At 39.5% G+C, this 25,991-nt stretch overlaps 4 protein-coding genes across 4 annotated transcripts; 1 reads left to right on the forward strand and 3 right to left on the reverse strand.

The window, feature by feature from the left end:
• Positions 1–6: 6 nt before the first annotated feature.
• On the reverse strand, positions 7–2,759 carry LOC118752977 (myotubularin-related protein 10-B-like; the record flags this gene model as incomplete). The annotated part of the gene is made up of 2 exons (XM_036487821.1): positions 1,478–2,759; positions 7–1,061 (listed from the first exon to the last, which is right to left on the reverse strand). Coding segments are annotated over exons 1-2 (1,121 nt in total), but the record flags the coding sequence as incomplete, so codon positions are not given.
• Positions 2,760–6,738: 3,979 nt separating this feature from the next.
• LOC118752978 (nardilysin-like) lies at positions 6,739–11,127 on the forward strand. The gene is made up of 9 exons (XM_036487822.1): positions 6,739–7,244; positions 7,311–7,531; positions 7,587–8,323; positions 8,397–8,603; positions 8,654–9,267; positions 9,338–9,461; positions 9,527–9,687; positions 9,752–9,971; positions 10,040–11,127. The coding sequence occupies exons 1-9, from the start codon at positions 6,970–6,972 to the stop codon at positions 10,922–10,924; spliced, it is 3,444 nt and encodes a 1,147-aa protein (XP_036343715.1). The 5' UTR covers positions 6,739–6,969; the 3' UTR covers positions 10,925–11,127.
• A 1,828-nt stretch (positions 11,128–12,955) lies between these two features.
• Positions 12,956–21,001, reverse strand: LOC118752979 (copper-transporting ATPase 1-like). The gene is made up of 4 exons (XM_036487824.1): positions 19,525–21,001; positions 15,611–16,859; positions 14,788–15,547; positions 12,956–14,734 (listed from the first exon to the last, which is right to left on the reverse strand). The coding sequence occupies exons 1-4, from the start codon at positions 20,654–20,656 to the stop codon at positions 14,006–14,008; spliced, it is 3,870 nt and encodes a 1,289-aa protein (XP_036343717.1). The 5' UTR covers positions 20,657–21,001; the 3' UTR covers positions 12,956–14,005.
• Positions 21,002–22,202: 1,201 nt separating this feature from the next.
• Positions 22,203–25,509, reverse strand: LOC118752980 (ATP-binding cassette sub-family F member 1-like). Its single transcript, XM_036487825.1, is given in 3 exon segments — positions 22,203–23,398; positions 23,400–23,947; positions 24,003–25,509. Coding segments are annotated over 3 exon segments (2,697 nt in total). The 5' UTR covers positions 25,081–25,509; the 3' UTR covers positions 22,203–22,327.
• Positions 25,510–25,991: the final 482 nt, after the last annotated feature.

A 25,991-nucleotide genomic window follows, 5' to 3' on the forward strand; every position in this document is an offset into this window, starting at 1 on the left:
TCTTGCGGACTTTCGGGCGTACATAGGCGTCGAAACTTCAGATATGCTCTTTGCACATCTTGGATACTAGGAAGACGATCTGTCAACTGCAGCAGTTTAAGTGTGCGTCGTTCATCACATTTTCTTACCAGCTCAAGTGTCACGTTCTCGACTTTAGTGTCTTGCTGCATCGCAGGCTTCAATTCGGCCAAACGGACTAACGATGCGTTACCATAACCAAATACCCAAAAAGCCGCCCGTGAGTCGTAGAATGCTCGGGATAGGTCTAGAAATCTGTCAACTGTGCAGCATTTAGGGATGACAAAGTGAGGAGGCAGCGTATACTTTGGTGCTTGTAATAAATTTTGCAATTGGGGCACATTTTCGGCACTCACAACCTGCCACTCATTGGCCCCACATCGAATTAATTCTCGTGCCCAATCGTTTTTTGTGCTGTACATGGTCACACTGGATTTGCCCAACATGGAATAATATGGCTCACGGTAACAGTATGCGAAACTCAGATCATGGCGTGATGGATAGGCGAATCGCGCCAGCGCCGAAGCAATAAGTTTACCATAATCAGAACCAGACCTCGACTGCTGGAAGGCGAATTTGAGGAGTCGAAAATTCTTGCAAATAATATGAAGTGCTGTGATGCGGCTACTCATTACTTTTTGTTGTGCGTCGAGTTTTTTGCGTTTGTTACCGCCGCTGAGTGCTCGTACGCTTACTCTACCACCCTCCGCTAACTGGTATACGTAGTCAATATTATTGAGTGTCACATCGTTGCGTTGGAGATATAAGTGTTCCTGGTATGATTCCTGTGGAAGAGTTTCTTGCTGTTGGCGCTGTAGGGGGACAAATGCCATTTTAAAATTCGTGACACTTAGCAAGCCAAATACCGCCTGTCGCGACATATCGAGTTCACTGCCCTCAGTAGGCGCAGGCATTATCGCAGAAAAAAGGTATGCAGGTGCTGATGCTACAACAAGTTCATTGGGTAACAAACGCGGTTTAGCTAAATGAAGGTCACGCAGCTCTGTTGGAAGCCAATCATCGCTGCCCTCTTGTCTAGGAATCTATTAAATAGAAAAAATATATAACTAAGCGGGATTTATGATTTTGACGGAAAAGTGATGTCAATGCAAGACCTACAGGCCTATCATCTATTCCGTCGGACAACGTCGGGAAATTGCTATTATGAATTCCGTCGTGATCACGAAAAACTCCCGCAAATTCCAAATTCGTGAGATTGGTATCACTGATTCCGCGTTATTTTATTTTGCTTCAGAATTATTAAACCAAAACAAAAACCAAAGGCAGCAGTAACTACAAATAAGTCGGAATTGCTGATAGCCATTCTCCCTAACTCATGACGGGAGATTTTTTTTACGACGGGAGTTCACTCGGAATCTGTGATAGGCCTGCCAGTAATGATTTTCGTTCGCCTTAAGCCCCGTAACCATTTCTAGTGTTACAAATTCATGGTACTTACATCTCCCGGAGAGGGTGCAACGTAACTTAAAAACGTATTTCGTTTCCGGTCGGATATGCTAGCCATATTTGGTGTTAATTACTTATTGTACGATTGTTATTATTATCACTCTTCCTCTGGCTAATGTCACCGTCCTCAAATCCAATGTGTAAATATGTGCGTTGTTTGAATATTAATGCTTGGTATATTAAATATTGTTGCCTTATTAATTGTGGTTGTTCTGTTGTGTTGGTGGTTTCCGTTGTATCGCTACGGTATTGAGGTGCTTAGTGGGCGGGCGTGTTGCAAACTGCCGCACAATTACTGCGTCCGCCCTCTGCGTCAGCGACTGTACTTTAGGTTAAATCTATTTGGTTCGCTGTTTTTGTCGCTAGCCTCTGCTTTGTATGAGATAAGTAATGATAGAACTTACCGTCGCGTAAAATGGATTGTTTTCTTTATTCGTATGGTGTCATCGTCAACATTTTGGCATTTCATATGGTGCCGAGAAATCTATATTTAATTTTTTGTTGCTTTCACGTCTGGTAAACGCCTCATTATTGACAGTACATTTCTATAAATAATATCGCTTTTCTGAACAATTTTTATAATTTTCACTAAACGGCAGACCTTAAATTTACTTTTTTTCCTTTACCCACTGTTCCCGAAATTCTTTTGCTTTTATGCTTTGTATGACATTCCTAAAATCGGTCCTGCAGGGTGGCATTGCATTGAAGCATTTCTGCGTAAAGCCCAAACTACAAGAGCGCAGTGGCAGTGTCGTTTTTAAAAGTACTGTTTAATAAAATCGAAATCGAAGAAAAAAACAGAGAAAAAAAATGGATCAAGTTAAAGCAACTCAGATCAGAAATCTCATGAAACACTTTTCAGGCAGAAATTCTCAAAACAGTTGATTGTTCTAAGTTACTCCATCAAAAAAGCTGGGGCAAAAAATCGTGCTCTAAGTTATTGCATCAAAAAAGCTAGGGCAAAAAATTGTGCTCTTAGTGGCTCCAGTTACACTTAGCGCAGGCTCATGAAACAAAAAGGAGAGTAAGTTAAAGCGGGAAATACCCTCATGAAACACAATTTTGTGAGATATCTTAACCTGGCGTAACCTAGAGCAGCTCATTAAACACCACTAAAATCAGCTGTTACTGCTACTCTTTCCCATAAACGAAAGACACTATATCACGCGAGAAGGAAAGAAAACAAAAAGCTATTCTGCCGTATCTTGAAATTCACCCGGAAAAAAATCACCTGAAAATTTTAAATCCGCCCATAGTAAATACACGGAAAACAAAAATTAAGTGAACCGGTTCGGGGAAAATGAAACTCGTGATTTTTGGTTCATGACTCTTTCCCATGAACGAACGACACAAGATTACGCAAGAACAAGGGAGTTGAGTTGATTTTTTAGCGGGTTCTATAATGTACTGAAATTCACTAATACTTCTATAAAAATCACCGTCCTTTCACATTTTCCTTACTAATCCTTATTGTAAGGGCTTGTGCCAATTAATAGAAGAGGAAATTTTGACAGATCAAAGTAAAAATTTGACATTTTTCGTGGTGAATACAAACGTCAGAATTTTACCTAGCTGTTGTTGTTGTTGTTGTTGTAGCGGCTACAACAACCCCGCCCAGATCGGTTGGTATCTAAGTCGTTGTCGTCAAGTTCCACTAAAGGCAACCCTAGGAAGCGTGCAGCTTCTGTGGGGTTTGTCCACAGGGACAAGGCCGTTAGGGTTGTCGGGTTTTCCGGGCATGCGAAGAGATGTTTCGAGTAATGTGGGGTCTCTCCGCATGCCGGACACTCATTCGGCACATCCTCATTCAACCTACTCAAGTAGGAGTTCAACCTGCTGCAGTAGCCGGAGCGAAGTTGTGCAAGTGTTGTGCGTGTCTCCCGAGGCAGATGAGGCTCCGTCTCGTCTATGTCCGGGGGTGGTGTGCCTAGAACGGCATTCACAGGTCTAGAGTCTACATAACTCGAGACTGAGTCCCTGTGAATGCCGTTCAGGGCCTGTCTGTAAGCTGTCGGCTCCAGAGGTTGCTTAATGAACCTCTGGACTTCGTCCGTCAGTTCATATAGATGCCTCCTGACGTGCCTAGGCGAGGGCTCCTCTGCAAGTAGCTGTCTGCTTGGGTGGCCACTTCTGTGGCTCCCGATCAGGAACTGCTTGCAGAGCATTTTATTATGCTCCTTTACAGGGAGCATTTGCGCCTCGCCGTGCAGGTGGTGTACAGGCGACATCAAGAGGCATCCCGTCGCTGTCCTGAGTGCGGTGTTTTGTACAGTCTGTAGCTTCGTCCACTGCGTCCTACTAGTCCCTGGCGACCACACTGGCGCTGCGTAGTTTAAAACCGCTGCGTAGTTTTACCTAGCTCATGGGCACGGTTGCCTTTTCCAATTTATTTTTCGGACCTAAAAAATGGACCAAATGGTAAAAAATTCACCAACTTTTATTACATCGGGAAATTGAGTGGAGTTTATTCCTCTTCACGGAGAAAATATGCCAATTCAGTTTTTATAACGATTTTTTTTATATTGCATCCAAAGTGCATTACAATTGTATATTATTATCATTATATTGTTTAAAGTTTTAAATTATAATTTGTTTCTTAATTTCGATACGTTTCCTATCGAAAATTTGAATATTGTGGCGAATACTGCGGCAACTCGAAGTGAACAACGAGCCTTGAGTGCGAGCGCAGGTATATAAAGCCGCTATCACAGTACAAGTTAAGTTATGGGCTGTTTTCGCTTAAGGGTAAATGCATATTTAGCGCATTTAGCTCTAAATCCTACTTTAAATGTACATTTATCTATTTAAATTTCGTCACCTAATTGCAACTCCATTTTTGCATTAAGAATTTAAATGCTAAAAGCAACCCTGTGATCTCTGAAAAATAACACAATACGAACATGGTTTAATGAGAAGTGGCAGCATTGATTTTTCGCGTAAGCTTTGCTTGCTGCGTTTCAGTGATCGGCGATGGAGATTTCATTTATTATTTTACATTGTTTTGATAAAAAAAAGTCCCGCTAATCCAACATCAATGTTCTGCTGGTAGAAATCTGGCCCAATTCGTGCTCAACTATGTTTGTTTAGTTTCATAATTACTTTAGGCAATTTTTATTGATAACACCGACAAATTATTAGTGGTATTCATCTAAACCGATAACTTTATCAAGCAGATAATCTTATAAGTTTATGCACTCTGTTACATGAACGACCCACACTCTCTTTTCGTTTACACATGCGACAATAGTCGTGTTTTCTTTGGTTATAAAGCGCAGTGTCACTAACTTTATACTACTAGCACGGGGATAAAGAAATTATAGAAACTACCTCACTAAATTGGAAAAAATTATATTTACGAGATATCTATTTAAATAAATGTACATATAACATAAAGGCTATTTATTTGAAGCAAGTTATAAGAAACAATGGCAGAATGTCTGTTTGTGTATGAATTCATTTGTCACGGCTACCAAACTCTGCGAATTATCAGTGAAACAAACCAAACAGACGGGATCTCTATCAGGATCATATCGTTGTTGAATTTGCGTGCAAAATTTGTATGCGGATCCCGATTATTGCCTAAGAAAACATAGCTAGAGTTGCGACAGAGTTGCATTGTCTTCAGTTTATCAAGTTTATTCAGTGAAATCGCTGGATAAATTTATCAGAAATGTGTAAACGAGTTTCCATACAAATTTTGACAGTTCATTTATAAGGTTTACACAATTATAAGTTTATACGGTTTACAATGCATTTATATGGTTTGATGAATACCCTTATTATATTACTCAAGCAAATTTTTGGTTAGGCCCTGTCTCCACAGGAAAACACTGATGTCGTGATAACCATGTCACAAAATATATTTCCAATGGAGACCGCCTATTTCTTATGTGCTGCAATATATGTCAGCGCTTATTGCTTGACATCTATTGCAGGCAATTCGATAGTTTGACAGCCATATTTTCATTTGAAAGAAAGCGTGCTGGTGGTAACATCGATGAAATTTTGATATTAAATCAAAATAAAAATCTGTTCCGTATTGGATAATTTATGATTACGTTTTAGGAAATTATTTAGCTAGTTTTTTAAAGATTTAAATGTTTTTAAACACCGAAATTGAGAGAATGTTGTCTGGTGGCGTCATGCGGCAAATGCTTATTTCAAGACATCAAAGTGCCCACACACAAAAACTTGCAATCACATTGCTCGTCAAAATGACAGTTGGTAGGCCATCGCTGTTCGCCTGTGGAGTTCTGCAGTTATGGATAGAACAGTTCAAGCTTTTGTATTAAATTTGTAGTTAAATTTTTTTTTAGTTTTTTAGTAGGTTTTTTAGCATAATTTCCTCTCCGTGCTAGATACAGATCTGAATAAGCGACTGGAACACGGCTGCTCGTCAAAAGCATACAACTTCGAATTCGCGTAAATGTGCATTTTAGAGAGGACATGAACTGCCATTTTGAAAAATGTAAATCCCAACTGCCAAAGCCACTTATAGGTCCCTAGGGAGCCCTTAAAAAAATTGGAAAAAATCACAATTTTTACTTGCGTTTTCGCTTGTTTCGAGTAAGTGACGGCAATTACTTGAGCTTTCCGTGTTGCCGGACAAGAGTGGTGCCGCCAAGGATATATGATATTTCTTCTACACAAACGCGAGGACCCCAGACCCCAGAGGCTTCTATTTAAAAAGTTCATTCTTCGGAGGCGGCCTGTTTCCGTGCTTAGGGTTTATAACCCTGAAGCGACGCCAACGCATATACAAAAGTAAAATCAATGGAAATCAAAATATTAATGATGTACTGGACTGTGTAAGTGCTTGTTTTTAAAGCAAAGAGTTAAAAACTGATTAATAAATAGTAAAATGTTTACAGCAGAATATCAAAACAGTGCAACAACTATTCAATTGCACGTTTTTACTAGTTTTGTGTTCAATATCTTTTTCTGCTAGTTTTTTTCCTCTTCTCAATTTTACGCTCTCGCTGCAATCTTTTACTGGAGAAGTTACTATACAAACCTATTTTTTTATTTATTTTGACAGCTGCTAGAAATTAGCAGGAGAGCCTAGAAAAGCAGAGCGTAAGAACGAGAGCTGCTAGTTTTTTGATTAAGAAACGCTTTCCAGCAGAAATTAGTAATAATTACCTGTTAAGAAACAAAGCTTCCAACTGACATTTGCTTTCATTCATTCACAACAATGCCCGTGTGGAAATTGTGAACTGGACTAAACGTCAAAGTAAACAGACAAGAAAAACTCATCAGTGTATGATTTTATTTTTGGTCACTTTGCTTTCATTTTTCAATGGAGGTTGCGGCAAATTTGGTTAAGAAAAAATCCAATAAATTGTAATTACGTTTCAGACAATTTAAATTAAAAAAAAAAAAAAATTGTAACAAAATTAAAACCATTAGCCGCAAAAGTAAACAATAAAGATTTTTGAGCGTGTGATCCTCGATAGTTCCAACACAGTGAGGTTAAAAAAGTTTATGTTTACTCGGAAATTCGCAAAATTTTTAGCAGCAGAGGCATCTTTCCAACGTCGCGTAAAATTTACATATTGTTTTAAGCCTTCACAGCAGGCCACACCATTATCAAAAAGTTTCAGTAGGCTTCTGAAGGGCAGTTTGATTCCCCGTAGCCCAGCACCTACGCGCCCTGGATATTTTAGAAATCGTTCTGCAACAGACATGGTGAATACAGAATCAACCGTGACATACTTGGAAATTCCTGATAAGTCAGAAAGCGACAAAAAATATTACAAGTAAGTTACCAAAACAAATGGAAAGCTAAGAAGGATGTGCGTTACAAACGTTTGTTTACTTTCCAGAACACTCTTACTGAGCAATGGTATACGTGCATTGCTGGTGTCAGACCCGACACCTATTCCACACTGCGGTCTGACCTCTTCGTCTTCATCTTCCTCTTATGATTCGACTGGAGATTCCTGCGCCGAAGAGAGTAGTAGCACCAGCAGCGAAGATGAAGAGTCCATGAGCACTTCCACAACGGACAATGGTGAAAGTGATTCCGACTTGGAGTCAGAAGAAGGTAAGTCATCCAATACAGAACATCGTTTCAAATTTAAATTCAATGAGTATTGCAGGTGATGAAAAGTTGGCAGCCTGTGCATTGCTGGTAGATGTCGGATCGTTTACGGAACCTGCAGAATATCAAGGTTTAGCACATTTCCTGGAGCATATGATTTTTATGGGCTCCGAAAAATACCCAGCGGAAAATGCATTCGATGCACATATAAAAAAATGCGGCGGGTTTGACAATGCTCACACAGAGTTCGAAGAGACTTGCTTCTACTTTGAAGTATCTGAAGAGCATTTAGATAGCAGTATGGACTACTTCTCGGCCTTATTGAAAGCACCGCTTATGAAAAAAGAAGCCATGACGCGTGAACGAGATTCTGTTGAATCGGAGTTTCAACAAATCGTACTCGATGATGAAGTCAGGCGGGATCAGCTTGTGGCAGCATATGCCACACCCGGCTATCCGCACGCCACATTTCCATGGGGAAATCTAAAAACTCTCAAGGATGGCATTAGCGATGACGAGCTGCATGCAAAACTGCATGAATTCCAGAAGCGGCACTACAGTGCACACCGTATGTGTGTTTGTGTTCAAGCTCGCTTGCCAATTGACGAACTGGAGCAAATGGTTGTGAAACACTTCTCGGGCATTCCAAGCAACGATCTTCCAGGTATTAACCTGTCACCGTACGACTACCGCAACGCTTTCCGTAACGAGTTTTTCGAAGAAGTATTTTTTGTTAAACCCGTGGAAAATATATGCAAACTGGAGCTTACATGGGTACTGCCGTCAATGATTAAGGTTTGGTACTAACATTTTGAACTAATGGGTACATTTAATTAAACATTTTAATAATTGTTTTATTTCGTTTCAGTTCTATAAAACAAAACCAGATCAGTTTATCTCACATTTGGTAGGATTCGAAGGGGAGGGCAGTTTGTGTGCCTATTTGAGAAAACGTTTATGGGGATTAGAACTGACTGCGGGCATTGATGAGAGTGGTTTCGAATCAAATTCGATTTACTCTTCATTTGTCATCGGCATATTCTTAACTGATCGTGGTTTTCAGCATCTCGATGAGGTAAAAGCATACGTTATCCCATGGCATGATGTACATAATTTCGTTTTTAGGTACTTGCTGCATGTTTTGCCTTCATAAAACTGTTTGCCGTTTGTGGTCCATTCAAAGATGCGTACACCGAGTTACAAAAAATTGAGGCAACTAACTTTAGATTCGAATCTCAGCGCCCGGCTCTGGACAATGTTGAGAAATTGGCAGTACAACTGAAATATTATCCACCAAAGGATATTCTCACTGGAACTGAGTTATATTACGAGTACAACGAAGAGCATATTAAAGAGGTGGTGAAGCATTTAAACGAGTTCAGGTTCAATATAATGATCACTTCGCAACACAAATATGAGGGAGTAGCATATGACAAAAAGGAAAAGTGGTTCGGTACTGATTATACGACAATTAAAATGCCACAAAAGTGGCGTGACCTTTGGGATAAATCAGAACCGATACCAGACTTGTTCTTGCCGAAGCCAAATCGTTTTATCTCAAATGACTTCCGCTTGCACTGGGATGAAAATGGCAAACCAGAGATCCCAACGGCCCCGAAGAAGATACTCCAAACGGATATTTGCGAATTGTGGTTCAGACAGGACGACAAGTTCTTGCTGCCCGAGGCATATATGTACTTTTATTTCATATCACCGCTATTGCGAATGGATCCCAAAAAGCAAGTACCACAAATATTTCGAAATTCTGCCTTATTTAAATTAACTGAAATTATATGGTAAATCCCCTAGCGATGCTTTGTGTGTACTTTATGAGAAGCTGGTAAAATTTAGGTTGAGTGAGGAATTGTACCCAGCTACAGTTGCAGGACTTTCCTATCAGTTTTACACTGCCGAGAAAGGAATTATTCTAAAGGTATTACAAACTCTGACAAAATTTTGTCTAGCTTCATTTAATATGAACCTATTAAAAACAATAAGGTGAATGGATACAATGAAAAATTGCATTTGTTGGTGGGCATCATAACGAAAGCTATGGTGTCAATGCGTGATCACATAACGGAAGATTTGTTCAATATATTTAAAACAGACCAGAAGAAAGCATACTTCAATTCGCTCATTAAACCTCGGACTCTTAATAAGTACATCAACTACGAAATTTTAACTATATGACATATAATTATATATATACACTCTCAATTCAAGGGACATACGTCTAAGCATTGTGGAACACATCCGCTGGCCCATGATAACTAAATACAAGTGTTTAGATAGCCTAACATTGAACGATGTGTTAAATTTCGCCGATGCCTACACGAGTGAACTCTATCTACAGACTCTCATGCAGGGCAATTTAACGGAGGAGTCCGCACACAATGTCATGAACTCTGTCTTAACTACACTCAATTGTCGGAACATCAAAGAGGTATTATGAAATAGAAGCTGAAGCACTTCAAAAACTCTTTAAGTTGTCATTCAATTTTAATTTTTCAGACAAAGTACATCGAGAATCGTACCGTCCAGTTGCCACAAGGTTCTCACTTTATTCGCTGCGGCACTCTCAATGAGAAGGACGTAAATACTGTTATTTGCAATTTCTACCAAATTGGCCCGTGTTCTCTACGGATCGAGAGCATTTTGGATTTGCTGATGATGTTCGTCGAGGAGCCATTATTTGATACGCTCCGTACAAAGGAACAGCTGGGGTACTACGTATCTGCTTCGGTGCGTATGAACTACGGCATAATTGGCTACTCCATCGCGGTCAATTCACAGGAAACCAAGTTCAGCGCAGCTCACGTGGATGAACGAATTGAGGTATTCCGTGGCAAAATGCTGCAAATACTGGAAGAGATGTCGCCAGAGGACTTCGATCATGTGCGTGAATCCCTAATCAAAATCAAGCAGGTAGTAGATATCTCGCTTGCTGAGGAAGTGTCCCACAATTGGGAGGAGATAACGTCCGAGGAGTACGTGTTCGATCGGAGACGGCGAGAGGTTGAGGTACTGCGCGCGCTGACCAAACAAGATATTATCGATTTTTGTCTGAGCAACGAACGCACCAATCTGCGTAAATTGTCGGTGCAAGTTATTGGCAATAAAGATTCGGTGCGCGTAAAACGCGCCCCGACGCGGAGCGAGAACTCCAATGACGACAGCGGAGGCAGCAGTGGTGCTGAATCGGAGGTCGACGACGAGGAGCTATTCAATGCTTTGGCCAGCAAATTGGATGTGCGATTCATACCGAAAGACGGTGACGCTACCACAATTGTAGACATTAAGGATTTCAAGGAAAATCTTCATGTCTATCCTATTACAAAAACAAAATTGGAAAACAGCACGGAGCGCTCACCAATGGAGATAATAGAGGAATGTTGAACAGCTTGTTGAAGTTATGGGAAATTTCATGTTGACAATGACCAGGGCAAGTGTATGAAAGAACCTGTGACCCCCACATGGTTTGAAAGCAATTATGAGCTCTAATTTGCAGTTACTACTTTTTATTCGATATCGTTTAGAAACTAATTTAAGAAATTTCGAGTCAATAAAACAAAATTACTTGCGATTACATATGCAAATAATTGGATCGAAGTTTATTTAGCGTGAAATGGAAAATATCCCTCATCGATCCATCATCCATTGAGGAAATTCAAAATCATCGAAAAATTGTAAGTATATAGGCAAATCTCCATAACAGTGCGATTCAACGCTAAAAAGAACGTAATTTTTTTAATTAAACACACAAAAATAAATTATACATAAAATTTTTTGAAATCCATTGAGGAAATTCAAAATTCTCGTGTGATTAATTTTCCTCAAATGCTTAAGGAGTTATAAGTAAAAATTATCATTTTTTAAAACTCGTAAGATCTAGAGGACGTGATTTAAAAGGTGTGTAACGGTGTTTAAAAAGGTCAAGTGCAATGTGTATATCAAATTTTGTAAAACTGATTGTAAATATCATATACAGAAATAAAAACAATTAATTAATTGCTGAAAATGCAAAATGGAAAAGAACCAAAAATAATAACTATTTGACAATTATGAGGGACAGATTTCAAATTATTACAGTTTATTTCCAATGAGGAGCACCTATTTCTCTCAATGCCTAGTACATTTTCCAATTTTACTATTTGCCATGATTTTTGAATGCCTCCATTTTGCGCTGAAAGTTATACTCTAAAAAAGTACCAAAGGTATCCAAAGTGACCGCAAAATTCATATTTTAATGACTGATTGTTTGTAAAAGTAAAAATGACACTATCAAAAAAATAAATAAATTAAATAAGCTAAAAGAAATCGTCAAATTTGTTATCAAAATGGTCATATTTTTTTATCAAAAGTGAAATTATATTAATAAAATTAATTTAAAAGCACATGGTTCCGGAGATTTCCCCATATCTGTAAGTAGATTTTAACATGTTCGCATCAATACTTTTTGCCAGTGCGGCAGGTGCGCACGTGTTGTTATTTTACTTTAAGTTTGATTTTGGTGCACGAAATGTTAACAAGAAAAAAACAATGCGTCGAAAGAAAACAGCTGCGCTGTTGTATCAACTGCAGTTCATTGAAATTATTGTGCCACGAGTAATTAATTGTGGCTTCAGCCAGTGTCTGTTCTCCTTCAGCGCCCCGTTCGGCCAATAAGATGACAAAATATTTATAGGGCAACCGCAATCGAACCATACAAAAACCAATGAGAGACACGGTAGCAATTTAAGTTTAACCAACTGTGTTTACTTTTTCATACAGCACATATGCACCACCACTGTCTTTGATAAAAGATGAAATTAAAACTTGTACAACACGACGCTGGCATTGTCACGGTGAAGATATTAGACATGTTTAAATAGGGTACGACAAAGTTGGTATTAACGCGTTAACAAAACATGTAAAACAAATGCAAATGGAAGAGATAAAGCACTAATGAAACTTCAAAAGCCGAGTAGATTTTTTTCGAATCAAAAATAGCACTGCAGTGACAACAAATGACAACAAGTAATTTTTAGCAAAAAAGAGAACCGACTATATACATATATATTTCATGATCCACTGATCGGATCTAAACCAGATTAGTATAACACCACCTTTGAGACACTACCTTTCCGATGCAAATAGAATTATCGAATTATCTTCGGTTGACGTGGTCCAAAGTTATGCGGTAACATACATAAAAAAAAAATATTCCGACGAACTGATTAGCTCCTCCTTTTTTGGGAGCCGGTTACAAAAAAAAACGCCGAGACACGTAAACTTAATTTTGGGTCGAAGATTACGGATCTGTATACCGTTTTTCTGGATCAGGTCATTTTCCCCAAGACATTTTCATTTTAAAATTGCATTTTCATTATAGTGAAGTCATCAGAAGTACATTTCTTAAATTCTTAAAACATCAAAATTTGAGCTATCAGTTGTGTATTACTATGCTTTGTTGTTTTATTTTATATGGAACTAAATTTTAATCCCACAGTGCACACAGTACACATCACAAATGCCAATCTGTTCGAAAAACACAAGAATGTTCCTCTTATCAAAAATTTCACGCTACTCGTATTTTCTAACATTTTGATAAACGATAAAGGCTTTGTGGTGCTGCTGCTGTCACATAGCAGTTAATTGGCACCGCAAACATTATTAGTTGCGTTTGGGAAGTTTTCACTGATATAGGGTCTTTATTCTAAATCGATATGGAGACTATGAATATGTATATGTGTATATGCATGTATTGTATCTGTTGTCATAAGCAATAACCGCCTAAGTCGACTTAAGAAATAATTGAGCTATATATGCTATCGTATTTTGCAACTACTATTCCAGGCGTGTGTGAAATCGCCATCTCGGCAGCTAGGCTGTTGAAAAGTTCAAGACGAAAATATTTTTGTTACCCCATAGGGCTAACATTACTATCCAAATGTTTAAAACGTTTTTTCTCGAATTCAGGTTTTTCGACTTAGGCGGTTATTGCTTATGAGCACAGATATATAGTTTGAATTTGTATGTATGTGTGTAACACTTTTTTAAATAATATTGAATAATATTTCGTATATTTGCGTACATATTATGTATATTACATACTGCTGCTGCTTATCGTACCTTTTAGGATTTTTTTGTTCAGGTTGGATTTTTGTAGAAAGGCAAAAGTTAGAAAAATATTCTATGTATATAAACTTATCGAAAATTTTTTCTTCGAAAAGCGATTTGCATCCGCGGAAAAAATATCTTTTTACAAACATATGCACAAAGTAAATGCACCTTAATTTATGTAAAAAAATAGTGATCGTTATTTTGTTCAATAGCGAAGAACAGAGGGCTTAAGATAGAAACATCTCTACGTTGCGCTTCTTATTTTTAAAATTTACATACTTCTCAGTTATACAAATATAAACATACAAAATAACAAAAACAAATTCTACACTTCACTACCTACGGACAATCACTAAAAACTTGCCTTTCATCGCTTTAAAGCTTCTGCATTTCGGTCACATTTCGGATATTCTTCGACTTAACAATTTTCGGGGAGAAATCACGACCTTCTGTTTCCAGTAGGCTGCCTTCGTTGTGATCGTAACGAATGCTATCGCCGCCGTGTAGGAATATTCGTGACAGAAGTGAGCTATTAGAGCGGTTTAGCTTAGCGCGTGGTAAGTCTTCCAGGCCTCGATGCAATGACAACTGATCGGGTTCGAGTTCATTGTCGCGCTCCTGTGCCAGAAGTTTCATGTACTCGGGTGTACGCAACGAAGCAGCCGAGGGTTTGCGATACCATTTTAGCATTAGAGATGAGCAGACCACTGATACCGAGCTGGCTGCCATCGCCACTGACGCCATCCACGGCTGCAGCGTGAAGCCGAAGGGTGCAAATATGCCCGACGCCAGCGGTATGCCGAGAAGGTTGTACATGCTGGCGAAGAGGAAGTTGTACCGTATTCGGCGCACGGTGCGGCGCGACAGGTCGAGGCAGGCCACCACGTCCAGCAAGTCGTTGCGCATCAGCACCACATCGGCTGCTTCGGCCGCCACGTCAGTGCCTGCCGCAATAGCGATGCCAACGTCGGCTTGAGCCAGAGCGGGGCTGTCATTGACACCGTCGCCAACCATCGCGACACGGGCACCGCTTTCTTGTATGAGCTGAATTTTGGCCACTTTGTGCGAGGGTAACACCTCGGCGAAGATCCGTTTAATGCCAACCTGAAATCGAGTTGGGATCAGTACAAGCTTTTTAGTTTTATGGGGTAACTTACCTGGCGCGCTATACTTGCAGCAGTGTTTTCATTGTCACCCGTTAGCAGGATTACATTGATTCCCATTTTCTTCAGCGTGTAAACAGCTAGATGCGCCTCAGGCTTGACTAGGTCTGACACACCGTACATGCAGATGAGCTGACCATTCAACGCGCACAGCACAGCCGTGTGACCTTTTGTCTCTTCCTCGCTCATGCAGTTATCGATTTCATTTGGCACCGATATGGCGTTGCGATGCATCCATTCGCGATTGCCAATCAGAACATTTATTTCGCTGCCCAGCACGGTTGATACGGCCTCAGAGGGTAAGGTCTCATCTAATTGCAAAAGCTGTTGTTGCTGCTGAAGCTCCATGGACTTGCGTGTCAGTAACTGTGGTATCAGCTCTTCAATGCTGGCGCCATTTTCGGTGTGTGTGGAGCTGGGATTGGAACGGTAGTTATTTTCGTAATTAATGATTTTCTCTGCATTGCAAGCCTGACGCAACGCCTGCTCATACTGCAGAACGGTCACTTTTATGCCACATCCCGGCACGGCAAGGAAGTTCTGAGTCTTTCCAAACGTTTGCAAGCCCAGCACATCTTTTGAGAAGCGCACAATCGCAGAAGCTATTGGATGCTCGCTGTTGGACTCAGCAGCGCCAATGATGGTGAGCGCTCGCGCTAAGCTGCAGACGGCGGGTTTGACGAACATAATTAGCTTGGAGGTCATTGGCATGCCGTGCGTTATGGTACCGGTTTTGTCGAAGACAATAGTTTTTTACCTAAAACACAAAAAATATACATATATGTACATATTATACATCTAATTATGCAACCATCATACCTTGTAGGCGTTTTCTAAGGCTGTAGCACCTTTGACCAGCACACCGTTGATGGCTCCGGTGCCTGTGGCTACCATTACCGCAGTTGGAGTGGCCAGACCCAACGCGCAAGGACAAGCAATAGCGAGTACGCTCAAAGCGCATTTGAAGGCATGACTAATGACAATTGCGTTAGAGTCCATATGCATTTTGTGTTCCATTGCTACCGGCACGAGGTTCGGGTCAGCGAAGCCAGCTATCAGCCAACCGATAAGCGTAATTGTCGATACCACCACAACGAAGGGCACAAAATATCCGGCAATACGGTCGGCCAACTGCTGTATGGGCGCTTTGGAAGTTTGCGCTTCCTCGACCAAGCGCACAATTTGTGACAAGGTTGTATTTTCACCCGTGTGAGTTGCAGATATGAGTAGCACGCCATTTTGGTTTATCGAGCCGCCAATGACTACTGCACCTTTGCGTTTGGCCACTGGCATTGATTCGCCCGTGATGAGGCTTTCATCGCAAGTCGAGTGACCATAAAGAACTTTACCGTCCACCGGCACCTTTGCACCCGGTATAACCTTGAGAATGTCGCCTCGCTGTACGTAGTCTACCGGTATAACCTTTTCCGATTTTATATCGAAGTCAGGAGTCACATCGACCAGCAGCGCCTCAGCCGCCTTCAATGATAACAGTTTCGTAAGAGCCTCGGATGTCTTCCCCTTAGCAATATGCTCCAACCAGCGACCCAGGGATATGAAAATCAGCAACATAGGAGGCGTGTCGAAGAATGTTAAGGGTGAGGAGTTTTGTTCCATTAACACAGCTGCTATGACCACCGCCACAGAGTAGAGATAGGATATCGTAGTGACCATTGAAATTAGCACATCCATGTTTGTGGTACCGTGACGGATTGCGCGAAAGGACTGCACGTAAAAATGCCAACCCCCGAAGAACTGTACTGGAGTGGAGAGCAAAAACATTACCAGATTCTCCATCGACAAACCGGGAACCAAACAACACATCGCTGCATGTCCCTTGTCTCCCATTTCGACCATGAAATAGATCATGGCAACCATACAGGGCCCTCCAAATATCAGAGATACCAAGAAGGCATTGCGCCATTTGGCAATCTCTTCTTTGTGTTGCAGGTAGTCGTGCGTCATTTTGTCTTTGCCATTGAGCAGACGTGCCGTGAAGCCCAGCTGTTCGATAGCCTCGCATATGCTGCGCGGGCCAGTCAACTCGGTATTATATCTGAATTTTCCTGTAATTTTTCATTTTCATTTATTAATAAAATGATTAGCACAATAAGATCAAAAGAAAGATCTTTTAAAGCGCAACAAAAAATTCATAACAGTACATACATACATATAACTAAAACAGCAAAAATTACTTAAGACTAATTAAAAGTATCATAATGTAATTAACAGAGTAGTTCCAGATCCAGAGATAATTGTAGGTAGGAACAGTCAAGTCCTTTACTCGAGTAGATTTGAGGAACGTTAATTTTTCATATAGATATTTGGGTGCCTTATCTGTCATGAGACGAAAAAGGAATATACAATTTCTAGCTTTAAGATATTCAGAAATTTCGCAGCCAAGTAGGCGCGTTCTCCAAGCGGAAATATGCTCATATTTTGCTAGCCCAAACACATAGCGCGTGATCTGGTTAAATACTACATCTAATTTGTGAGCTGATTGTGAATCTAACCTGCTGTAGACTACCTCAGAATGACAGATAATTGGCATTATAAGTTGGATTGCGAGTTTACGTCTGATTTCTATCGGTGTGAATGGAGGAGACATTCGTAAATTCCTTAAAGTATTATAGACTTTGCCTACAGTTGAATACACATGGTCAATGCAGGTAGGGCCAGTGTTGATAATAAACCCATGGTTAGTTACTTTTGACACAAATTTAATTGGTTTGGCACCAATGTGTAACGATGGAATAGTTGCTAAGTTAATGCAAATAAAAATAATATTAGTAAGTTCTGCATAAAACCGAGCCTAACTCCTGTAAACTATTTTCTTAATACTTTAGCGTAAACCAGCGTTCAAGAGTGGGCGAAATTCCGGACATACATATCACAGTCCGTCTTCGACGGGGCACAACTCAAAATTACACGTTTATCAGAAAATGCGCAAAACTATTTCCTAGCACATGATAATCATATGGGCAAGAGGGACTTTACCTTATGTTTTTTTTTAACAAATCATAAAAAAACTTGTTCGTTTGCTGGAAGGTAAATAAAATATCTGTGCACGTTTTTTAGCGCATTATTTCAGAAATGCCAAATTTTGAGTTGTGTCAGTTTTGAAGACGATGTGCGATATTTACATATGAATGTATGGTTTTACAGATATGGACAAGCCCACCTCTGTTCTTTTATGAGGGTACCCAGAAGATAATTTAGGTAGGCCTTCTTAAGTAAAGCCACTGTAAGAGCCTAACCAAGAAGGACTGAAAAAAGTGCTTTCTTGCCTGCCTTCTAGAAGGGCTTACCCATTTACAATTTACGCGAATGCATAAATTTATATTGTTTGCCTTTTAAATAAACATTTAAAGTTGCAATAACACATATTTGATATAAACCTTAAGCAAACACTTCAAAGATGTAGGATTTTTATAAATTAAAGAACCAAATTTAAAAGAACTCCTCCAAAATGCCTTCTGAAGTGCGTTCTACTGGGTAATGTTTAAACCCAACCTACATCACAATGGGGACTTTTTTATTTATTTGATGTCTAAAGTATATATGTATATATTTATTTTGCAAGGAGTGATAAGAAATAAGGCTTTATTTTGTAATGACGATACATCGGTAATAATTTACACACATGCATCATTCCGATTTCGAAATATTTTATGTATATTGCTTTCAAATACGCATTATTAATAGGAATGCGCTAGATTTCTTAGTGTTTCATTGTATTCTAATTATGTACGCGTAAATGCATATACATACATACATATGTATGTTATCATATGCATGAATTGATAGCGCGATATGATGCGAGGCTTAAGCCAAGCAATGTCTGAAATATGTCGAAATACATACATAAGTAAGTAATGTTATTATGTATGTATATATGAACACCTACATTCGACGCTTAGATAACTGTGATAACAAACGGCTTAGTGATAAGTTCATTGTAGATTCTTTAGATATCACATGATATTAATATGTGGGTAGATTTGGAAAAGTAGCAAAGGTTTTTTATTTATTTATACATGCATAATGTCATTGCATATGCATGCATTTTGTGAGTGACATTTGGGCATTCCCTCTGAAGCATTCATACATATATATGCACTTTATACTAAGTGTAGCAAAAGGTGAGAAGGTCCTACTAAACGTATTGCCTAGGTACATACATACATGAATCAAAGTAATTCGCCTCGGCTATATATCAAAAGTTCTCATTTAGATAACACTAGACGGCAAAATCTTCAAGCAAACAGGCATGATTAATTATTTTTGGAGTCACTAAATTCTGTATTAAAATATAACTATGTAATTCAACTGCTGGGGGGAAATATTAATACAGCTACGTTGCCTTATAAAAGATAAAAATCTAATAAAGCTTTGTTATAGCTTATTTTAGTCTTTAAATATCAAACAAAGCTCATAGGAAAATGTATACATATGTATCTATATAAAAACTGGATTTGTAAGCATTCACATTTTGAATATTTGTTTGTATTGTTTGTACTAGTTAAATATGTATGCCGATTCCAAAGCACGTATCGCACAATACAATAAATGCTTACAAAAACCTGCTATGAGTATACAAACTACTCACACTTTAATGGTTCCTAGTTATTGGCTAGATGCCGAATTGACTACTACTCAAGAGACGGCAAATGCATTTCTTATATTTAGATAAACTATTACCAAATTATTGCCTTTTACTTATGTACAAACCTCTTTGAGTCATTAATGTTACTGCAGCTGCTGAAACACCTTTCACTTTCCGTACATGCGTCTCGATTTTGTTTACACAGGAAGCACAGGTCATACCCGCAATTTCAATTTCTACCTCTGACTCCCCACTTCCCGGTTCATCAATAATTTCCGATGGAAATCCCAGCTCCGTTATTGATTTGGCAATATTTTCAGCAGTCACTTCATTGGCATTGTACTTCACCTCTGCCTTGGCGGCTAACAGCGCCACAAGTATACTATCTAATCCATAAATTTTTCTGCAGTGTTTCTCAATGGTTGCTACACAACTGGCACACGTCATGCCACGTATATGCAGAAAGCATTTCGATAATGCCTCGTCAACGGAAACCATTGCGTGGGCCTTTGGGGAGGCGTTTGCAGGAGATCCATTTGACACCTGTTGCTTCTGCGGGGGTGTTGAACTACGCTTTGGTGTGTGTTTGGGTGTACTAACTCCTACGTCACCAGCGTTAGCTTCATCACATACGCTTGCTTCAAAGCCCATATCGTCAATCATTTCAGCAATTTCTCTAGGCGTCAATCGGGTGGAATCATACTCCACCGTGGCTCGCTTATCCTCTAAAGTTACACAAATTTTTAAAACACCAGGCTTCGTACCTATGTTTCCTTCAATGTTGCGAACGCACGAGTTGCAAGTCATACCAATGATGCGTATTTGTGTTTTAGAACTACAAGCTATGCTCCCACCCGCAGCCTTTTCTACGGTTTCGTCTGCAGCGTTATATGGACAGTCGAATCCCATTTCTTCTATTTCAAAGGCGATTTTAGGCGGATCTGTTATTTCTGGATTGTAGTCAAAATAACCAGCACTCTCTTCTAGAACCACATGCACATTTAGAATGCCTGGCTTCCCTAATATCGTGCCCTCAATAGTCCTTACGCAACTCTGGCAAGTCATGCCCTCAATAGGCAGGCGGATCTGTTTGATGTGAGTAATTTCTATTTTTTCCTGGCTATCAGGGGTTTTTGAACTTCTTTGCGGACTATTGCGTGCACTATCAGCGTTGCTGTCAACACAATTAAAGGACCCCTGGCCCGTGCTCGGGGTCAGGATATTTGTATTAACCCCTGCTGCTTCGAATTCACTCATGTTTGCAGAGCTCCCGTGGTTTTCAACTCACCTTTCGTAAACTGTTTGCTTCGCACTTTATACACATAAATTTATTGTTCACTTGTTTGACCACAACCCAAGTAACTAACAATATTTTATTTTACTTCTAAATTTTCATTGTTTTCATTTTTCCGCAAACTTTATCCGTGAACTGAATTTGACAGAATTGCGACAATCAGCTTGTAAAAAATTTACTTGACAAAAGCAAGGCGAAAAGCAGTGATGCCAACTCTGTCAAGGACGCTGTCAAGGCGAATTTAGAGGTGCGAGCTACAGATCAGTTAATCGGCCATCGTTGTATTTATAATCGAATTTCAGAAAAAAGTTTTTGTACCGTTTTTGATGATTTTCCGTTTTGTTACATCGTCTTCTATCGCTTCGGGGAGGCTTTTTTTTAGCAATTTCGTGTGTTTTATGAGGGATTTTAATTTTAAAATTGATTTATTACAAATTCATGATATAAAATTAAGCGCTTTGTGATTGGAACAAGTTTGTGCGTTGGCATTGAAAAATCGACCCGCTGCTGAGTTAGTAACACCACCTTATATAAATTCGCCTTGGGTTTTACCTTCATTACCATATTTTATGAACTTTTTTTTTGCTAATTGTCATCAAGTTTCACTTTTTATATTTTATAATAAATACCAATATAATCGCACTCAATCACCGCGCCTTTTTCGTTTTCTTTGTTTTTTTTTTTTGTTCTTAGGCGGATATCAAAAACACTCAGAAATTTACTTTTTTCATTCTTTACCGTGATCTTGTTAGTTGTTTCAGCACCAGGGTTCGCTGCAATGAACCAAAAATACCGAATCACGCAAGAAGAGTAGCCCGTTATAATCGCATTTAGGAAAAAAGTAGGGCGATTTTGACATTAGCAGTTTGTTTGCATTTGTTCGTTGTTTCCAATTTGGTGTTAGCTTTTCACTGCAATTTTCTTCATTTTCGCTTTTGACAACGTGTGTAGAATAATTTAACACAAGGACATGATTTATAAAAGAATTTGCATAATAAAAATTATTATTCATGCGTTCAACAATTACGCGGTTTTCTTCGTTCTCCTCATTGTTTACTTCTTACAACAAAGATGGCGTCGATTGATTTCAAATTCACTTCGAGTTTTGTCTATAAGGCGGGTATTTCAGCGATCAGATAAACAATAAACCAAAGAACGTAGATAATCTATCTTCTATATCTATAATCTAGTTATCTACGTTCTTTGCAATAAACTTGATTGTCTGTGCCTCTTCTGTGGCATTAGAAAGGATGGCATCCACTTAAATACAATTTGGTGTAAATACGCCTTGAATTGGTGTGTGCAACGGATAATTTTTATGTCGGGTTGTGTGCAAACCTTTGTTTACCTGTCCAAATAGAGATCGATCGGTATATCCGATACAAAATAAAAAATGCCAATTTACCGCAATTATGAGCATACGAATATTCAAGTGACGTGTGCATCTTCATTTTCAAATATCCGCGCAAATTTAAATTTGTTTCATACATATGTACAATGCATCATGTGTTTCGACCAAAGCTCCTTCTTCTTCATCAATCAACTTTAACGGTTTATTTTTTTAAATAATTTCAATCTAGCACTAGAATTGCATACAAAACAATTTCAAATATCTTAATCAAAGACGTGTTTAATTATTGCAACACGGCTGCGTTAGCCACAACACTCGGATTATTGACCACTTCGCCTAGCGCGTCCAGCACCTCCTTACGGTAGTCATCAAATTCACCATCGATTTCATTAATGGTCTGGTCTTCAATTACGTACAATGTACAGCCAGTTTCACGAATCAACCGTTCGTCGTGAGATACTATAATTACACCACCCTCGTACTCGTTAATGGCTTCTGCTAAGGCGTCAATAGACTCAATGTCGAGATTGTTCGTAGGTTCATCGAGAATCAGCACATCGGGCGCACTTAGACAGAGTTCAGCGAGGGCAACTCGCGCTTTCTGACCACCGGAGAGATCCTTCATTTTTATAGTATGCGCATGGCTCACCAAACCAAACGAACCTAACGCCTTGCGCGCCTTCTCGTGTTGCAAATTGAAAAGGCGTTGCAAATACTCTGCGGCGGACTCCTCGGCAGTTAGATGTTCACCAGAGTGCTGATCAAATCGACCGACTCGAAGCCGATGATTTTTGCGTTGCTCTCCTTTTTGTGGCTCCAATTCCCCAAGTAGCAATTTAAGGAACGTAGATTTGCCCACACCATTTGGCCCAACGATGGCCACTCGACTTGTCAAGTCTATACCGAAATCTGTATTGACAAACAGTGGCTTTTGCCCTTCATAAGCAAAAGTAACATTGTGTATTCCCAAAATAGGGGGTTGCAGCTGTGACGGTTCTGGAAAGCGGAATTTGACGATATACTCTTTTGGACGAGCCAATAGTTCCTGAGGCCCATCATCGTCATCTTGCTTCTGCTGCTTAGGCCTCCCTTTCTCTTGTTTTCGGGTGAGAACTTCTTTCTGCTTTTTTTCAGCTGCTTTCTTTGATTGACCATGAGCTTTCAGTTCTCTCAAGCGTTTCTCCTGCTTTTCATATTCCTTTATCATTTCGCGCCGCTTTTGAACATACATCTTCTTAAACATGGAGTAATTACCCTTGTAGTAATGCAGTTTCTTCTGATCGAGATGTATTATTTCGTTACATACGTTGTCTAAGAAACTCTGGTCGTGGGAAACTATTAAAAGCGTCTTTTTTCCAACCCTGCAAATAATTATCTAACCAGATTACAGCGTTCAAATCCAAATGGTTAGTAGGTTCATCAAGCATAAGTAAGGTTGGTTCCAAGTAAAGTGCTCGCGCCAACGAAACACGCATGCGCCAGCCACCGGAAAACTTATTTGTCGGGCGGTTTTGCATTTCTTCGCTGAAACCAAGACCAGCCAAGATACGACGAGCACGGGCTTCCGCGGAATATGCGCCAATGGCTTTTAGCTCGGAAAATGTGTCGTTCAATTCCTCTTGAACACTCATATCGCCAGCAGCAAATTGATCCTCCAACTCTTTACACTTTGCCAAAAGCTTATTTCTTTTCTCATCAGCCTCTAGTATTGTTTCAATGGCTGTTTTGTCAGTAGCAATTACTTCTTGTTCACAGAGCAGCACATCTATGTTTGGCGGAATAGCGAAGGCACGTGTGGATATGTGCCGGAGAAGGGTGGTTTTGCCATGCCCATTAGGGCCCACTAAACCATAACGACGTCCGTGAGCAATCAAAAGATTGGCGTTCACAAACAAGTCATTACCTGAAAAAAATGAAGTTTTAGACACAGTTCGAAGAATTGCAACATGGTAAAGTACCTTTAGCCGAGATCGTAAAATTCTCAATTTTGATGTCAACGGCGTGCTCCAATTGTGCTTGCTGACCAGCAGTGCGCTGCACTTGAGACATGGTAAAATTGCTATCCAAGTCGGAATGACCAGACCCACCCTTCTTTGTCATTAGCTCCATTTGCTTCTCATATTCCTGTTGCTTCTTTTGTTTCTTCTTTTCCTTATGCGTAAGCTTTTTCTCCTTAAGCGCTGACTCTGTGTTATTTTCTTTATCTGCATCCTTGTTTTTCTCCTCTTGATATACTTGCTCTTCCAGAGTTTCTTCTAAAGGCACATTACTTTCTATCTGCAGCTCCTCAATTTTTTCCGTGACTTCCATAACTTCTTTTATTTCGGATATTTCTACCTCCTTTTCATTGTTTGGTATAATTGTTTTTGGCTCTGGCTCAGGCTCTTCACTTGCTTCATCTTCTAATTGTTCTTCCAATAATACAGCTTCTTCTTCTTCGTCATCATCACTTATTGCAAATTTGTTTGCTTTTTTCTGTTGCTTCTTGACTGATTTTTTTGAAGCCGGTTTGGCAATTGCGACTATAAGTTCCTCATCATCCGAATCACCGTCATCTACCAATTCAGGAAATTTCGGCTTCTGATTGCCACTATCTTCGTCATCGCTGAAGTCATCCTTCTTTTTGTTCTTCTTGCTCTTTTTTCCTTGCTTTTTCGCGATTGCTGCTGGTTGCGGTACGCTGGGATCATCTTCATCGCTGGCTTGAATTATTGATCCCTTTTTCTTGCCACCAAGTTGTACGATGGGTTCTGGTTCATCATCGTCATCACTCCACTCGTCTTTCCGCTTGCCTTTCTTTCCCTTTTTGCCTTTTGATTGCGGAGCTTTACTTCCCGACTTAACGCTTTCTAAATCATCAGCATCGTTGGTGGTAACTTTCTTGCCTGCTAACGATTCGTCGTCGCTGGAATCACCGCCACGTTTACCTTTTCTTCCTTTTTTACCAGCCTTTTTGTTCGACGCTGTCTTTACTTCCTCTATATCTTCATCGTCTTCTAAATGATCGTTTTTCTTTTTGCCCTTGGCTTTCGACATACTGCTTTATGTTTTTCGATGATTTTTATAAAAATTTATTTACACAAACTACTTATTTTGGAATTTTAGGAAATTGCAGACGACAGATGTTGCAGTTTCACCAGATTACTTCACGTGGATATAAAAATAGGGTTGCCAAATCGGAGAAAATTTATTTGTCATCGCAAAACTTGAATTTGGCGACTTTCAAATACCCCATTTCTGCATAATTCACAAAATTTTGCATAATTAAATGATTTATCCCCAATTAATGTAAATATGTATTTTTTCTTCATTATATATATTCTCTCACCAGCAAACTACTGTAATACCTGTTGTTGTATTAATTGCACCATCACCAAGCACTTATATTTTCGTAGCGTAGCATACTATACACGTTTATGCGTAAGCTGATTCGCGAATTCATTTCATGCATTTGGTTTAAAATTGCCTGCATGAACTTCATTTCATGCATTCAATTATACACGAAAATTAACCATGAATTCGGCATCATTTCATGAAATCGTGAAGTGCAAGTTCGGCAACGCCACGTTCCACAAACAGCTGTTTACTAGGGTTATGATAGGTTCTTTCCCTAACAATCCGGACCAGATCCGGTAATTAGAGAATAAGCGAAAAGTTTGCTCTCAAAAATAGAACATAATCCAGAAGTATGGGAACGCAAAAAAAAACACATTTCGTGCCCAGAATTTGAGAAACAGTTGATTCGCGTTGTTTTTGGTTTTGACACTTAAATGCAAACACTTGTAAATTGAATTTTTGTTCCACAAATTTGATTTTAAGAATATTAAGATTGAAAATACATTCACTATTCCTTAAAAGCACCAAGTAAATTCAGGCAACATGTAAACGCAAAACAGCTGATATGCACTTTGACGCTTTATCCATTTTTACCCCGAGAAAAAGTCCGG

Source organism: Rhagoletis pomonella, unplaced genomic scaffold, assembly GCF_013731165.1.
Source record: "Rhagoletis pomonella isolate Grant_MI unplaced genomic scaffold, Rhpom_1.0 Rhpom_scaffold_02021, whole genome shotgun sequence".
Lineage (NCBI taxonomy): Eukaryota > Metazoa > Arthropoda > Insecta > Diptera > Tephritidae > Rhagoletis > Rhagoletis pomonella.

Bases quoted from the DNA above. Each gene is read 5' to 3' on its own strand.
- LOC118752978 (XM_036487822.1), top strand. From the start codon at position 6,970: ATGTTTACTCGGAAATTCGCAAAATTTTTAGCAGCAGAGGCATCTTTC. The intron at 8,604-8,653 runs GTAAAAGCATAC...TTTCGTTTTTAG, and splicing joins GTTTTCAGCATCTCGATGAG to GTACTTGCTGCATGTTTTGC. The intron at 9,462-9,526 runs GTATTACAAACT...AAAAACAATAAG, and splicing joins AGAAAGGAATTATTCTAAAG to GTGAATGGATACAATGAAAA.
- LOC118752979 (XM_036487824.1), bottom strand. From the start codon at position 20,656: ATGAGTGAATTCGAAGCAGCAGGGGTTAATACAAATATCCTGACCCCG. The intron at 15,548-15,610 runs ATGATGGTTGCA...GTGTTTTAGGTA, and splicing joins TTAGAAAACGCCTACAAGGT to AAAAACTATTGTCTTCGACA. The intron at 14,735-14,787 runs GTAAGTTACCCC...ACTCGATTTCAG, and splicing joins CTGCAAGTATAGCGCGCCAG to GTTGGCATTAAACGGATCTT.